The sequence below is a fragment of the Nyctibius grandis genome, chromosome 4 (genome assembly GCF_013368605.1).
Source record: "Nyctibius grandis isolate bNycGra1 chromosome 4, bNycGra1.pri, whole genome shotgun sequence".
NCBI lineage: Eukaryota > Metazoa > Chordata > Aves > Nyctibiiformes > Nyctibiidae > Nyctibius > Nyctibius grandis.
Genome location: NC_090661.1, coordinates 2,281,305 through 2,297,880, shown reverse-complemented (window position 1 = coordinate 2,297,880; position 16,576 = coordinate 2,281,305). Strand labels below are relative to the sequence as shown.

At 43.2% G+C, this 16,576-nt stretch overlaps 1 protein-coding gene across 1 annotated transcript in view; it reads right to left on the bottom strand.

Annotated features, from left to right (window-relative positions):
* ABTB2 (ankyrin repeat and BTB domain containing 2) overlaps positions 1-16,576 on the bottom strand; it is a 132,404-nt gene that overhangs the window by 35,125 nt on the left and 80,703 nt on the right. Inside the window, exons 2-3 of the mRNA XM_068398242.1 lie at positions 14,177-14,323; positions 11,039-11,249 (exon numbers count right to left, since the gene is read on the bottom strand). Of these exons, the coding sequence (XP_068254343.1) occupies positions 11,039-11,249; positions 14,177-14,323 (358 nt within the window). The remainder of the gene's footprint in view (positions 1-11,038; positions 11,250-14,176; positions 14,324-16,576) is intronic.

The following is a 16,576-nucleotide window of genomic DNA, read 5'->3' as shown; positions in this document are numbered from 1 at the left end:
AGGTACGGGACGAGGAAGTGACAGGGTCTCCTTTAAAAAGGAAACAAAGCAGAGACATACCAATCTAGGATTACCCCTGGGAAAGCTTAGTTTCTAATCTCCACAAGGTCAAAGAGAAACAATGATTGTTGCTATTATCATAAATTATACCCAGAAACTTTTACTCTTCTGAAAAATATAGCTCTTAGCTCTCTGTTACAAAGATGTCAGGAACAATAGGAGTGAAAACCCCAACAACCTGCCAGCCCTGGCTGCTGCACTGCAAAAGCTCAGAATTGCATTTTTTTTTAGTGTGGCCTTTGTTAAAGCACCAGCTAACTCCTTCCTCAGGAAACAGGCAAGTTCTGCAAGAGAAGGTCTGTAATTTAGTCCAATAGGAAATAATATCAACTTCAATTGGAAACAGCAATTACTGAAAAAGAAGAAACTTGTTGGCTTGTTACCATCATCGTTCTTTGCAATACGTTCAGAACCTTTCATCCACAGAGGTGCTGCTTTTTACTTACATTAGTTACAAGAGCACTACGCTGGCATCACGATACTGCCTTTAAGGATCTATGCCCAGGAAAAATGGAGACAGGCTGATATTAAACGACAGCAAACCAGCCAGAGTCAAGTAGAGAAATTTAGACTCTGAGTCCTCTACTATTCAATGGGCAGTCACTGTCCGAAAGGTGGAAAAAGCAGCCTTGTTCCTTTCTGTGCTTCTGTAATGCCTTTTTAGTAACACACGCTGTAACAGTTTTGCTTTAAGGTTCCCTGGATTATTTTTCCTTCATTCCTGCTTAGTCTTCTCATCATAAACCAGCAAACAATAAACAATACACAGCGTGCCCACAGGCACTGAAGGTTTCTGTTTGTACCAGCCCTGCGAACCCAGCTAAGCAGCCAGGCTCTCATTTTCGTGCACCTTCTTTTTTATCTGAACAGATGGAAACGTAAGAGCAGAAGCCAAGAACTTGGACATCTTTACAGTAGTTACAGTAATTACTGTAGCTGTAGTTACAGTAATTGCAGGGTGGTAGCACACACACACACATGCACAATGGCTGTCATCTCTTCATTGCAGAACAAGACAGCCCAAGATCATCTATCTATTTTTCAAACATTTTTACAAATAGGGGACAGTTGCCAGAAATTGCCTTAAGTCAAAGACAGTCTTTCTGGGGATTTCCAGCAAGCATTGAGGTCTACTGTAAAATGCCTAGGAAAGCAGAAAACAATGTTTTTCAAATGAATGTTTTGTAACTGACAGGACAAAAACTGTCAAAAGCCTTATGACTTCTCTAGGGAGATGGTAAGGATCAAGTGCTGTCTACCTGAATAGTCAGTTCTGGGAAACGACGTATTGATACGTACCGATGACTGGGAGGTTACCAGGCTGACACATGTAAAACAACTCTAAGGGACAAATACTGTAATTAGAACCACGGAAGCACAGAACAGCTGAGGTTGGAAGGCACCCCTGGAGACCGTTTAGTCCAAACCCCCTTGCTCACAACCAGGGTCAGCTAGAGCAGGTTGCCCAGGACCACGTGAAATTGGTGATCTTTACGGTGACCTGTCCCCCTGCATGCTTGTATTGGTGACACTTGAGGCGTCTCTGACCATCCTCAACTCTTGTCCATGGGAACCAGTGCATAAGCAGCAGCAAGGTTTCAAGAATCATAGACTCATAGAATCACAGAATGGTTTGGGTTGGAAGGGACCTTAAAGATCATCTAGTTCCAACCCCACTGCCACAGGCAGGGACACCTTCCACCAGACCAGGTTGCTCCAAGCCCCATCCAACCTGGCCTTGAACACTGCCAGCGAGGGGGCAGCCACAGCTTCTCTGGGCAACCTGGGCCAGTGTCTCACCGCCTCCACAGGAAAGAATTTCTTCCTAATATCTAATCTCAATCTCCCCTCTTTCAGTTTAAAACCATTCCCCCTCGTCCTGTCACTACTTGCCCTTGTAAAAAGCCCCTCTCCCGCTTTCCTGTAGCCCCTTCAGGTACTGGAAGGCTGCTATGAGGTCTCCCTGGAGCCTTCTCTCTCTTCTCAGCCTAAGAGCCTGACTTTTTAGCACACGGCTTCACATACAGCCATTAGCATCAAATTTTTGTTTCAGTGTGTGTGCTCTTTTTTACCTGTAATTCCTTCCCTGTGTGCCAAGGCCAGCATAAGACGGCAGCCTCTTTACTCTCCATGAAGTCTGCTCTGTGGTGCTGTTCAATTTCGTATACAGTGAGATTCTCCGCCTTGTAATCTTGCAGAGAATTTAAATAACCTATGTTTGTACCACACCTCTGCTCCAATACAGAGAGATCAGAAGATACAGGCTACTTTGGAAACACTCCAAGAACACTACAAATTGCTTACAGCCAGTACTATGGGAGAAAGGCCAGTCTGTCCCAGGTGTGAGATAGATGGAGTTAAAAAAACCTGAGTAGTGTTTGTTTATACTAACAACATAAAAGGGGAATCTAATTCAGAGTAGACTGCATTGCCAGTTTCAGCAGTTACACTTGGGTGAATTCGATCCTCAGGGTTTGCAATTAGTTCCCCCCACTACTGCCAAGGTCACATCTCGCATTCCAATTTTGCAATCTTTGAACAATAAAGAAATGAACAATTAAAAAAGTTACGAGACTTACAAATACCTCAATAGATGATGCCAGGCAAAGGTAGGAATATTACCAGGAGCCCAAACATAACTACTGTCTGTCGTCTATTGAATTTAATGTGATTTGATTTTAATTCACTTCCCATAGCCAATGCTCTGGTGCTCAGACCACGCACGGACACACACACAGAGCAATAAACAAACAAACATTTCATGGTGGATCTCTCTTCAGTCTCTCAGTTAGGATAGCAGGAGCACATATGTAGAAGGAGTCCCACCAGCACGGGATCTGACTCTGTTAAACTAGTTTCTAAGTGTTTCTGGTTCTTTCTGTCTGGATGTTACTGCTGTAATATGTGTTGGGAGGTCACCATAAAGAGCAGGAAGGTGAAAGTTGCTCATCGCAAGCGTGATAAAGCTACCGACTCCTCCTGTTAAATATGTTCTCAATTCTCAAAACAGTGGAAGATATTCAATATATTGTAACTATTTAGTATGGGCTCAACAAATACATAATTCTGCCTAAGGTCAGGACTAGCACTGCCAATGAACAGCTTATTTTAGTCAATAGATACATGTTGATTGTAGCTTATTGGCCTCTGAAATAGGGCCATTCACTCCATCTTCCTTGTGAACGAGTATCTCAAAATCCCAATTAAGTCTGACAGTAACTGGTCAAAGTCTGAAACGGGCAAAAATACATGGTAACAGCTTCTCCCCTTAGTGTTGGTGGAAGAAGATGATCTTATCTGTTTATAGCGTTTTTATTCTTCTAATAGATCTACCAAACTAATCTTTCATTAATAGCAAATAGTTTTTTTTTTTGCTTTAAAACAAAGAGGGGCACATTTTTATGTCCACTCTGAACAAGTAATGCCATAATGGCACAGTTCAATGTAAGGCTTCCTTCTGTTTCCCTATATTTAATCGGTATATTTATATCAAAATAGCTCTGGGGGAAAAAAATCAATGGGACTGTTGCATGGGGGTGGAATTTGCTCACTGACACGTCTGTCTGTAATCATCCTTTGACTTCAGGGATACTCTGAGTGGATTTAAGTACTGTTAAATACGAATGTATGATTACAGCATTATTCTCTCTCAAGGCAAATAATTGAATCAGGGTCTACTTTTATTATTCCTATATACCTATTCTTGACTGGTGAGGCAGCTGTAGACAGAAGAGAAAGACACTAAGATCTCTCAGACAAGAGATCCCCAAACTTATTTTATTGCAGACCCTTTCAAAGACACAGCTCATTGAACTAAGTGTATCAAGTTCTGTTCCGATGTGGCACGGTAACAATGGGATATGGCTGTAAAATAAAAGAATTCAGACATAAAGACATTAAATTTGGATTAGGAAAGGCTAGGCCACAGATAAATGTAAAAGACAGACAATGATGTAGCTATTGCACTTAATAAAATTCCATAAACTTGCAGTTAAAAAGAGTAGAGGGGAAAAACGCCTCATGACAGATCAGTGAGAGTCTGGAAACATCCATCTGGAGAAAAGATTTGTCCTGAAAAGCCTCAAGCCAGCTCTGAAAGCAGTGGTACTTCTCAGTGATGGTGAGGATGCAGCTCAAGCAAACACAAGTCTCTGCAGCAGGCTCTGCAGGTTGTTCCTGGTTTTCCTTCCTTTTCTGCCCGTTGGATGCCCATGCAACACAGAGCAAGGCTTTCTGGAGCCAATTCACATTAATAACTGGGATGTTAGTATTCTCTTTAATATGAAGTGATATGTTGTATACATTTGATCCACGTGACCAAATCACTCCTGTCTCAAGCAATTTCAGAATGAACATTTAGTTGTGCCAGGCATTTTCTGAACACTGGATAACAAGGGAGCTAACCATCAGGGGAAAAGCTGAAGGCTCTAATTATTTCTAATGATGCTCCTAGAGATCATCAAGTAAAAAGGTATTAAGTAAGATCAAAGTAATGCTTTTTCAAAGCATGAAATTTAGACAATGTGAGGAGAAGGCCATCTTCATCAGATGGTCACTGGGGATTTAGAAATAGCCATAGCACAGGGGCTCTCATCAACCACCGCAAGACTCTTGACAGGGAAACTATGCCAGAAGGCTCTGGAAAGTAGCACTGAAGGAAAGCAGATGCACAGACTACTTGGAGATTATTCTTCTCTCAGCAGAAGTCAATGGCATGTCTCTGATGTATCTGAGGACAGACTGAATTTCACAAAGTATGAAAGATAAAATAAGGTCATAAAGCCACTGCTCTACTCAGTCTGGTCTGAGCATGGGTATTTGAATCTAGGAGCATAATAGGCCGAGATGCAAACTTGATCACCATTGAATCCAGGGATGCTTGGACAGGATTTTGACACTGTATCAGGAACTATTAATGTAGACCCATCTCTGGTTTCCATGCTAGCCAGAGTAAATTCGGATTATATGCCACAAGACAAAAAAATACCAAGTGTTCTAGCTAATGACAATTTAAATTAATAGCTCAAATATTGGAAGAATATAGTATTTGAGGAAATAGCACTCAAAAATAGCATGAAAGGGCTACAATCTTTTCTTCTGGCAGCATCAGATGCATTTTTCATCCTTTCACAATAAATAATATTTCAGAGCCAGCACTGCTGCAAACACTCCACAGAGAGAAAACCCAAGTAGATAGCTCAGCTCCTTCCTCCTCCCCAGCTAAGGTGGCACAGGAGAGCAGGCACTAGTCCATTTCTCCTGCTTGACCCTATTGAAAAACATGGTTTGCATGCTTATCCATGGGCCCTGGATCACGTGAGGCAACAGATGCCATGGGAGGGCTCCTGTTTAGAAGCAGAAAAAATGTTAGGTCCCTCCTGAACCCTGTAGGTAGAAGCAGCCACCCAGCTGAAAGCAGAACAAGCAGCAGAAGGATTTCATGCGACAAGGGAGCAACTGGGTGACCCCAGGTTTGTTTACAATCATATCACAAGACAGACTCCTCTAGAGAAGGAGCAAATCTGAGGCAAGTCTTCTAGACGCCTGTGCAGGGAAAACAGAATGAAGCTTTCTCTTTCCGTATGAGGTGGCCCCCTGTGTGACTGCAGTTGGCTTCTTGCAGTGTCCACAGCTTTTCCAGCTGAAGAGCTGTGAATTTCCATCAAATTGGCAAGCCCCACATTTTACTGTTGGCAGCTGACAAATCCTACATCAGCTCTGGAATTGCACTAGCGTTTTACTGGATTTTCACTGACAGAGTCAGATGGGTACAGTCTGTGTGCTTCTGCTGATGTAAATTGTTTTATACTCGTTGACATTTGGAATAAAATAATGCACCAGCAAATTCAGACAATGTGTAAAACTTGGCATGTCTGCAACATGGATAGCTCAGAAAGGTCTGACATGGCTGGATCCATGGGCACTGATGGACAAGGCCAGAACTACTTTTGGAACATTCTACAGACCAACAAGATCAACAACAGGCAAACACAATTTATAGTTTTAAATAGGGCAGCTGGAAGAGGAGGAGGCTCAGCCTACCAAAGACACACAGATAATCAGCTACACAAGGAAGCAGGATCCAACTTTTTGGCCTATTTTTAGGTATTAGATCATGCTAACTTTCTTACAATAAATGCTGTACACATGTGATAACCAAAAAGAGATGGGACGAGGGCAGTCAGTGGTGTCTATTCCTAGCTTTAAGGCTGGACCACTATTGGCTGTCATCTAACCTAGGGTAGACTAGTCCACCCAGCTGTAAAATGAGTCTATAATATTGACCTCAATTTGTGCTTTGTGGGGAGCAGACAAATACTCCCTAAGACAAGTATCACTGAGAGAGCATTCTTGCCTTGACACACCATTAAAAAGACAACAAAATCTTTATATTCCACTTGGGAAAAAGTGAAGAAGGGAGAAAGAAACTTCGTTTACCTTTGGATGGCCCTTCTCAGGTCACAGTATCCCAAACAACCCCAGCAAACATGCTCTGCTGCACTGGGACATGATCTCAAACTGCTCCCAAGCTCAGCCAGCCTGACATAAGCAATGGGAAAAAACCCAGAGCAGGAACAGAGCAGAGAGAGGACGAGTGCCACGTATCTGCTCACTCTTCACGGTCCAAAAACGCATTGTCTGACCTCTGACACAATACAGACTATGACCTCTGAGAAACTCGGCCCAGCAGAGATGCTTTTTTGCAGCAAGACAGACAGATGTGCTCTCTGATGACACAGATAAGCTCTTAGCCTTCAGGCAGTCAGGTGTATTGTGACTGAGTAAAGCAGCTTGTTCTCACCTCACGGTCTAATCCGTTTGCCAAAGTATTGCACAAGTGGCACTCCGTATTTGCAAAACACTCCCTCAGGTGGCCTATTTGACACCAAACAGCAGACAGTTTACTGTCCACGCAGCAAACACGGTCATTTTGGGGTTCCAAGTGGGTCATGGCTTGATCATACAGCAAGCATTTGCATTCATTGTGTAAATGTTTCAAATGTTTTGCTTATGATACCTGGGTGCTCTCTCTCTAATTCTGCCTCCTCTCCTCCTTCTGCTACAATGCTTTTACCTGGAGGTAAGTATCAGAACCAGATACAACCAACCCACAAACTTCCCAGAGTTTCAATCTAGTGGCATCCCAAATCATTCACACGCTGGAGGCCAAAAGAGAAAGCTCCTCTATCTGCCAAGCTCTAGAGAGATGACTACATCCCCCCCATTCCAGCAGAACTCTATAGTTTACCCACCTCAGTTCTTTAGTTGCCAAGGTGTTTTAGCATGGATAAGTCACACAGCTGATGAGTTTAAACTGGTTCTGTTCATTGGGGTGCCTGAATACCTAAGTGCAAGTGTGTATGCTTTCCTACCTTGTACAGTTTGCTGCAGGATCTGTTCAGAAGCTCGGCTAGGTTTTTTGAAGCCCTTTATAGCATATGCCACCCTCCATTAGGCATGGTTTCAGAACTTGAATTCTATGTTTGCCTTCACGTTGAAGTGCAGTACAGTAAAGACCTTCCAGACCCTACAGTGTTATGATTTTCATAGCACTCTGCATTGCAGTGTGACACACACAAAGCTCACAGACAACAGAAAGCTAAGCAGGATGGATAGTAGGTTGTCAGGTCTCTAGACGTACTGAGCAACTGCAGTTCCTTTCATTGAATCAACGTGGCTCACAGATCTTCCCAAGATCAGGTTTTACCAAGTCTGAAGCTCTAACAGTCTCTCTCTGCTAAATTTCAGGTTGGTGTTCAATACTGATAGACTAATACAGCAGCCTAGAAACTGAAGCACAAGCAAACGCAGAACAGGTCAGCGTTATTGTCCTTGTTTGTTACTGAGAGGGTTTTTTCAGTAGAAAACCAACTGGGATTGCAATTTACATAACAAGTATATTCCACAGAGAGAGCAAAAATGCACAAAAGAGCAATGCAGAGTTTGCAGCTGATTTAGCACAGCTCAGGAAAGAATAAAAAAACGGGGCTGTGCAGCTTTGCCAAGTCACATTAGGTGAATCAGTGCCCTCATCTATCATACCATGAGGCCGGCATCTCACATGCAGCCTCAACCATCTCTCCTCTTAAGCTAGGAAAGAGTAAACTGTCTCCTGGATAAAGCACTGCTAGCAATATTTTCCCCCTGGCTACGCAAAATAATGTGGGCAGAGGTCAATACAGTAAGACACGTACAAATGCATCTTGGAACAAACGAAAGGTAGGACTGGATGTTCATTTCTGCTATACCGAGCAGGACTAATTTTATTTCCAGGCTTCATAAACTTTTCAAAGCCAATTGTTTAAACTGATAGTCCTCAGGTTCTGTTTTTTTCCCCCTAATGTCAGGTTTTGCTCCATTTTAATATATCCTTTTTAATTTCCTTTACAGCTAAGTACTGGTCAGAAAAAAATGGCAGAAATTTCCCTTACACCAGCTGTTATAGGATCTAGCGAGGATTTTAAAACAGAATAGAGTTGCAGCCTACATTCCAAACAAACTCCAGTGAACCATGTGAAGAGCATTGTTTGGGAGCAATTGGAGAGATAACTGCACTCCTGATTTAACTCATTTATTATCCTCAGTGTACAAAACAAGTAGCTGCAGTAACATCATTATCCTGAGAGCACTGAAAAGAACACAACACAAAATAGAAAGCTTAATCTACATTTCTGATACAAGCTGTTTAGCAGCTTCAGCTGTACAACTGTGGGAACCAGTGGTACAACTTTACAGAATCTGGCCCCCATGAAAACTCGTTTTTTGCACAGCGTGAAAACATGAAATCACAGAATCACAGAATCAACCAGGTTGGAAGAGACCTCTGGGATCATCAAGTCCAACCATTGCCCTGACACCACCATGGCAACTAGACCAGGGCACTAAGTGCCATGTCCAGGCTTTTTTTAAACACATCCAGAGATGGTGACTCTACCACCTCCCTGGGCAGCCCCTTCCAATGTCTAATAACCCTTTCTGAGAAGAAATTCTTCCTAATGTCCAAAAAAAATAAATCACCTTGCACGAGGCAGGGCATTTGATTAAGAACAGTGAGCCCAAAAAACAGAGTTACCAATGGGCTCGGAGTTGTGCAGCCATGCCTCTTCCTAATCCTATTTTATTTTACTTCACTTAAATTCCTCTTGGTTCTTTACATGTGTACGTTGGTTCTCTCTGATGCTACAGTTCTACTCACACATTGCTCTTTTTGAAAGGATTTTGGAGACAAACAGAAAGACAAGCTTTTTTGCTTTGTAAAATAGTTGAGGTCCCGCCAGACTGAGACCTCAAAGAAGTCGGTCCAGTACAAACTACACTAAAGTACAGAAAGATGGTTCAGCAACCAAGAGAAAATGAAAACAAGTGGCCAGTGGAGGTAGCTACACAGCCCAGCCACATGCAAAATATTATGGCAGAAGAGTGACAACTTTATATTTTTCTCCTTATTTGAAGTTTCCCTGAACCTAAAGTAACTCACCAAGACTGAAATTACAGAGGCTGCCTTCTGTCCGGTATGTTTTTCTGCACCCTGGCCTGAAAATTCAGAGCCTGCAAAGGAGACAGTTCAATCTACTATTATTCTCAAGAAATCTTCTCACGCCTGACTACCCAACCCATCAACCATCACCACAGCTCCAATGGTGGCGAATGCAGCTACAAGAAGCCTTCAGGGCTGCTGAAATCAGCCGGCAGGCTTGGTGCAGGCCAACGTAGAACTGCAGGAGACAGGGTTGACTTGCAGCATCAGAAATACCTGGACTGAAGACAGTGCAGTCTGAGAGCAATTAGGAAGTGTCTCAATAAAAAAAAAAATTGTTTCATACAAACTTTAGAAGCTGAGGCTCAGTACAGCAAAGCCCAAGGTGGGAAGAAGAAACCACATGAATTACAAAGAGCAGAGATGTTCTCCTTTCCCTTCTCACCTGTCCAACAAGCACTTCGCTTTTTTGTTTTGTGACTGTGGCCTCACAACACCTCACTACACTATGAAACTTCCCAGCCACAGGCTGCTTTTGGGAAGGGCCAGGACAGAGCCATCAGCCTGATGTCCAGTAGGCTAAAATAAATCTAGCATAAATACTGAACAGAGTTAATCAGAAACCAGAATTTCCCATTTAGGTAAGATTTCCAAAATAAAAACAAAACTGGATATGTGTTTCAAACTGGGGAAACCTAACGAGTCCGGAGAGGCCTGGGTCTCCCTGCCAGGAGCCAGCTATCAGTCTGCCTTTGAGCTGAGGAGCAGGAGCTGCCTGATCTGTCACGGAACTCAACTTGTGGCCAGGGCTCTGCGGGCTCCTCACCTCTCCACTGCCACCAGCCTGTCAGGCAGACTGCCAAGGAGCTGGGCAGGAAGGAAACCAGGGAGGTTTCTAACAGAAAAAACATCCCCCTGGAAAATTTCTGACCCACTCTAATAATGGGCCTACTTTCAGAGTCAGTTATGATGCTGGCAGAAGGCAGGGAGACCCACTGCATTTTCTGTTTAGTTATTGGCTTCCTATATAAATTTCTTTCTATAGCAGACACGCAGCATCAACTAAAGTAATCCTTAAGGATGTTCATAAATCCCTTCAAACCTCTCCACAGCAAACGACGTTGCTTTTCCCAAGCATGATGACAATTGTTAATTGGTGCTATTCAGAAGGTAACATTTTCTTTGGTAAGGTCTTTACTGCTTTAGGCAACCACATGTACTTTTGGCAGCGTCTCTAGACAAGCCTTGTTGGCAGCACACACTATATGCCTCGCTCGGAAAGACTGCATGAAAAAACAGCTCACTTTCCAGTTCCAATTCCAAGGCTTCGTAAACTTGGCAAGGTTGACAACATAATCTGGCCTGACTGCAGGAACAATTGATGCCTGATAGGTAGCATCCCACAAAGCGGCCTGAGCTGCCCATGCACACACTCACTCTACAAAAGGAGACCTTCTTAGCCTAACTCCCAGACTCCTAACAGTTGAACAACCTACATACCGTTCGTTGTTCAGGGTCATTCTTGGAGGGTCAAGGTTGGGGTTCTCCATGGACTCCATTTGAGGACAGCGTAGGAAGTAGTAGAGGGTGTGGAGGGCATCAGGGGACCAGGAGATGGGTTGCTGCTGCCGGGTTTGCCGAATGGGGCTCATTCCTGGGCGGATGGTGTTCAAGCACTGCATGTGGTGCATCGCTCGCGATACCAAATCACCTGCACAAAGACAAAGAACGCAAAAGCGTCTCTTTACTCTTCATCCACAGTCCTCTTAAGTACACTTTTTCAACTAAATAAAATCTCTCACAGCTAAGAGAAATGTTGTGTGTGCACATATTCTTTTTCTTTAAGCTGCCACTCTGCAGGGTGTTGCAGGGGAAATCTAACTTTCTTTCAAATGACAAGTTATTAGTTAGAAAATCTAGAATGAAACTTCTCTTGGTCACCATACATTCAGAACAACAGCTTTACAGTGATTTTTCCATCCTGTTTTATTGCTGTTTTTTTCCTCTTTCCAACCACGTACACCAGTTTCTTACCTGCCTACAAAAACTACTGATACCTTTGTAAAACGTCCGCTGCCCAACCTGGGAGCATAGCTTTCACAAGGCAAAGCCAGTAACACCAGTACAAATACTTTACTCTCATCGCCAGCATCACCATTTTATGTTATGAGATTGTTCCCATTTCTTTCAGCTGGGTTATGACGTTCTACCCTCCCAGCCAGGCACTTGTGATGAATTAATAATGTTATGTTCAATATAGAAATCCCTCCTTTTAGGGGTCTGCTGCTCTCATTCCCACTCCAGATTTCTCCAGAATAACAAGGTCTGACTCTCTCATTAAAAAGCCAATCTTTATCATACTGACTGTCATAAGCTTGCCAGAAATTTGCCCCTGAGCCTTGTAAGCAGCTCAATCCAGGAGCTTTCTGGGCTGCTCAATCCTCTTGGTCTTTGAACTCGAGCCAAACCTGCTTCTATGTCAAGTACTGGTGGACTTGAGGAGGCCTGGAAGAAGGCAACCTGTATTACACAGTTTCTACTCAGAAAGGATTTTAAGACTGCAAATTTTTAAAAAGTTCACAGAGCAATGACCCCAAGACAGCAGCTATGCACTCACATAAAGCTGGTCTTTGGGTAATAAGCTTGCTTTGGGCACACCCTGTTTACTCTCCTTTTATTGTGGTGCATTACAAACTCTCAAGAGCTTTTCAATAAAGGCTTCAGACACGACATCTTTGAGTAGTGTGACTACCATACCGGTGAGCTGAATGATTACTATAGATGACTATACATAGCTAGGATCTATTTTTTCCTTGGGAGAATCCTCTGTTGCTTTATGTTTTATGGTCCCCTAAAACTCCCACAGGAAACGTTCCTCTATTGTGTCCTCCAGTTACAATACTGGGAAAGGATGGAACTGAAATAGTCGCCCCATCACAAAGCCAGTTCGTGAGAAAGCGCCCTGAACTTTGCCATGCAATATATGAATTAGTCACACCTCCCTCTGAAATTCTTCGGAAGTTATTATTTATTCATTTATACCTAACAGCAATATACTGAATTTGCCAAACAACCTCCGGCTGAACCCATGGGGTTCTAGTATTACAGAAGCCAGAGAGAAACCCCCGCAAAGCTCCTGTGTGTCTAAACACGACAACATTATTAGTGGTTCAGATCGATGGAGTATTAAAAAAATCTCAGTTTGCAACACAAAGCTGTGCCACTCGTTTGTTACGTTAGCGAATTCAGTTGAAGGACCCACTTCAGAACAGAAAAACCTTCTAACATCTCTGCCTTTCCACTTAAGTAGCTCCCGACTCTCCAGGATCTAAACGTTTTACGAGAATATCATGAATCCTCCAGCGTTGGTACTAACACAGAAGTCACAGAATCACAGAATCACAGATCAACCAGGTTGGAAGAGCCCTCTGGGATCATCGAGTCCAACCATTGCCCTGACACCACCATGGCAACTAGACCATGGCACTAAGTGCCATGTCCAGGCTTTTCTTAAACCCCTCCAGAGATGGTGACTCCACCACCTCCCTGGGCAGCCCCTTCCAATGTCTAATAACCCTTTCTGAAAAGAAATTCTTCCTAATGTCTTCCTAATTCTTCCTAAGTCTGCACAGTTATAGCAGAAATGCATCTGGAATTCAAATTTTCAGCTCAGAATAACGTTCCTTCTCCTTTGCACACTCCCTCTCTTTATTTTTCTGGCAACGTGCAGCAACATTTTTTTAAAAAAAAAAGGCAGGCAACTTTATCAGGAGATCTATTCACTAGATGTAATGACCAAGTTGGCCAAAGCAGGGACGGGGGAAGAGAGAGAGGAAGCTGTATTCAACCTTAGGCCCATGCTACAAATGTTCGCTTGTGTTCCAGGATAAATAGAGGTGTGTTGAAGGAATTTGAAAACCTCAAATTAAGGCAGGTTGCAAAATAAATGGTGAAACCCACAAACTCCTTGCCGGCCCTGACATTCATTAGCATTCAGATGGTAGAGACTAAGAAAGTGATGCCAGCAGAAATGTTGCAAGGGAGAAGTAGACTGGGAAAACATAAATCATTTTTGTTTACTTTAAAGGAGCTTTGTGAGTAGTCTAGGAATGGAACATTTCATTTGGGTAGCATTAAAAAATGAGGTTTTGAACAAGTTTTTGTTACCAAAGTGCTCTCAGATTTTTTTTCCCTCCACTTTTTGTTTTTTAAGTAACCAAAAAGCTTTTCCTTTAATATCCTGCACCCTTGACATTTCCACTGCACAAGCACTAACAAAGAGAACCCTCTTTGCTGTCCGAGGGAGGTGCCACTGCTGTGTTCCACAAACGTACAAGAAAGCCTCCAGAGGCATCTAGGCAAAAGCATCCATCTGTTGGCACTAGCCCCACTACCTACCAAAAGGCTAGAAAAGCCACAACTTATACATCTCCAAGGTGAATTAAATATAAAGTAGTCTAATGAAACAACCTGATTTTCATAAACAGCACCACGAGACAATTAAATCTTACATAATGTTAGCCAAATACTGCTCAAGCTGTCAACAACGGCAACACTCCCCCTGGCCTCAATAGCGGAGGGGCTGGCTCTCCTACTTCACTAGAAAGAAACCCACGTTCAATTACATCCGAAACTTACTCAGTTCAGAGATGCTTCCAACGCAAGTTGCCAACAGAGACTGCTCTAGAGTTCGGAGTTCCAGCTGGGCGTAAGCATCAGCCCGTCCATCGCTGCACACAGAGCCGTCGTTGTACGGGCTGAAGTAGGCAGGCAGAGAGAGCACACCTGGGGAGGAGAGCAGAGAACAGGCCTGTCACAAGGGAAGTCACAGGAGTGGAAAAGCAAATCTCTCTACTAACAGGAGCGATAGGGAACTTGAACATGTTTGCACCTTTCTTGGGGCACTTGAGGTCTTCTGAACAGTTCAAATAAAATCAAACAGTGCTGTAAATACCATTGGAACGGCTGAAACAGTGAAACTAGGCTCTAGGGAGTAAGGTTGGATGTTTCTACAGCCTTTAAAAGCTAGCAACAAATTGCAGTTGAGATAAAGCTACATGAAAAGCGTTAGTGAAGTCTCTAATATTGTTTATACAACAACTCGGCTGCGCACACAACAGCTTGGGTTTGAACAGCTGTATGCAGATCGCTAGATGTAAGGGCCTGATTTTGAGAGGTGTGGAAGATAACCTCGAGTCCATCTTAGGTAAATGGTAGCTGCAATCTCTGCAACTCTGAAAACAAAAACCACGGGCTATGCCAGTCCTTTGAACCTGCGTGTAGCTTCAGATGCGCAGACTGTGGTTTCTACATGTGTGAACCTTTGGATATGCCAAACACCACCCACAAGTTTTGAGGTTGACTATAATTCCATCTCTATAAATGACCCCTCTGCGATAGAGAGAGATTAGAAAGATAATTACATTGCACACACGCATTCACCACACACACACTCCTTCCATTTTATCTTCTTGCATATATGAGCATTAATGCACAGTAATTGAATAGAATGATGGATTTTGTCTAGTTGTTACTGGGACCCCGTCCTACTTTGCACATATCCCTACAACTCATTTGCATTGTTGGCAAATTAGAGACCATTTGAGATAATTGGTTGGAAATGGTAGCGAAGACCGGGGATGCTACAAAAAAACCTGCCATACAGTTTCACGTAGGCCCAAATTTTCAGTGGTTTCAGACGAGGACGCTTACAGCCACGGCTGCCTGTGCTCTTACCCTGCTGCATCCTGTAGTTTTGATTTTTCCACTTTGATCCATGCACAGCCATACCAGTGTATTTCAGCTTAGACCCACGTTTCCTTTCCAGCCTCACCTTCTGACCTCGGTTCAGTCTTAGATGTGGAGATACTTCAGCCCTATTGCAGTGACCTCCTGTCACGTAGGTGCTGTGTATTCTTGTCAAACAAACCCCTGCCAGCTGAACAGCAGCGCATTGTGCAACTCCTTTGTTTCTTTGTTTTGATGTTTGCTTTTGAAATTTTATGCTGAATGGATCTCTCCTACCCTTTTCACATCCTCTTTGCATCCTGCTTGGTGGCAAAGCCAAGGGCTGCATCAAAAACTTCCTGGATATTTTGAGGATAAGGGAATGATTTATCCTGTTGTGCTTCTTCACTGTACATCACTGTTAGTTACTGGAGAAAACTCTGCCAATGCCCTCTGTAACCTGAATAATTAGGAAGTCGAGGCTTTAAGAGCTAACAGAAGCGATGCATGCAAACTAGAAAAGCTTGGTTTAAATACAGTGAAGCCTCCTATACAGAGCCTAAGCCACTTCCTTTTCCATGTTAAAGCTATGAAAGAATGTTTTAAGACATATGGATTGAATTTATGGCAGAGGGAGAATGAAAAGAGACTGATGTGTCAAAAGTTTCAAATAGAGGCATATAACTCTACAGAGAAACTGGCAGTTACATTACTAAGCCAGACAGAGGGAAAAAAAATAGGCACTTTTCCTCTGCCAGCCAGTTTCAGTTGGTTCTGTTTTCTAACAAGGAATTAAAAATAAAGATTTGTAGAATGATTTAAGTTGGCACACAAATGAAACAACATTTTCTCAGTTTTTCAGTTAACAGTTTGCCAGGTGCTGTGGGTAAGAGGAAACACAGATGATTTATTTACTTTTGGAAAAATTACTCGCAAAAGATAGTTGCAGGCAAGATTTATGTTGTCATCTGCCTTGGTACAGCTGAGGAATATCCCCTATGAACGAGAGAGAAATAAGGAAGTTACCGAGACTCTGGCCATGTGCCAGAGCCCGATGATGCCACTGGGGATTTTCCCAATGGGGTATGAATCAGGCCCTCATTACATCAGATTTCACATCCCCACATCTGGCAGGTCTCGATAGGTACGAGCAGGCCTGGGAAGGAGAAAACACACCTCTTGACACTGCTTCGGAGAGCAGCGACCGAATGGGCAGCAAAGTGGAAGTGTGCCCCACACTTATTACGTCTTCCATCACGCTAATCCTGATTTCCTCTTCGATATATCTCCAGTAACTGTGCGGAGTTGGAA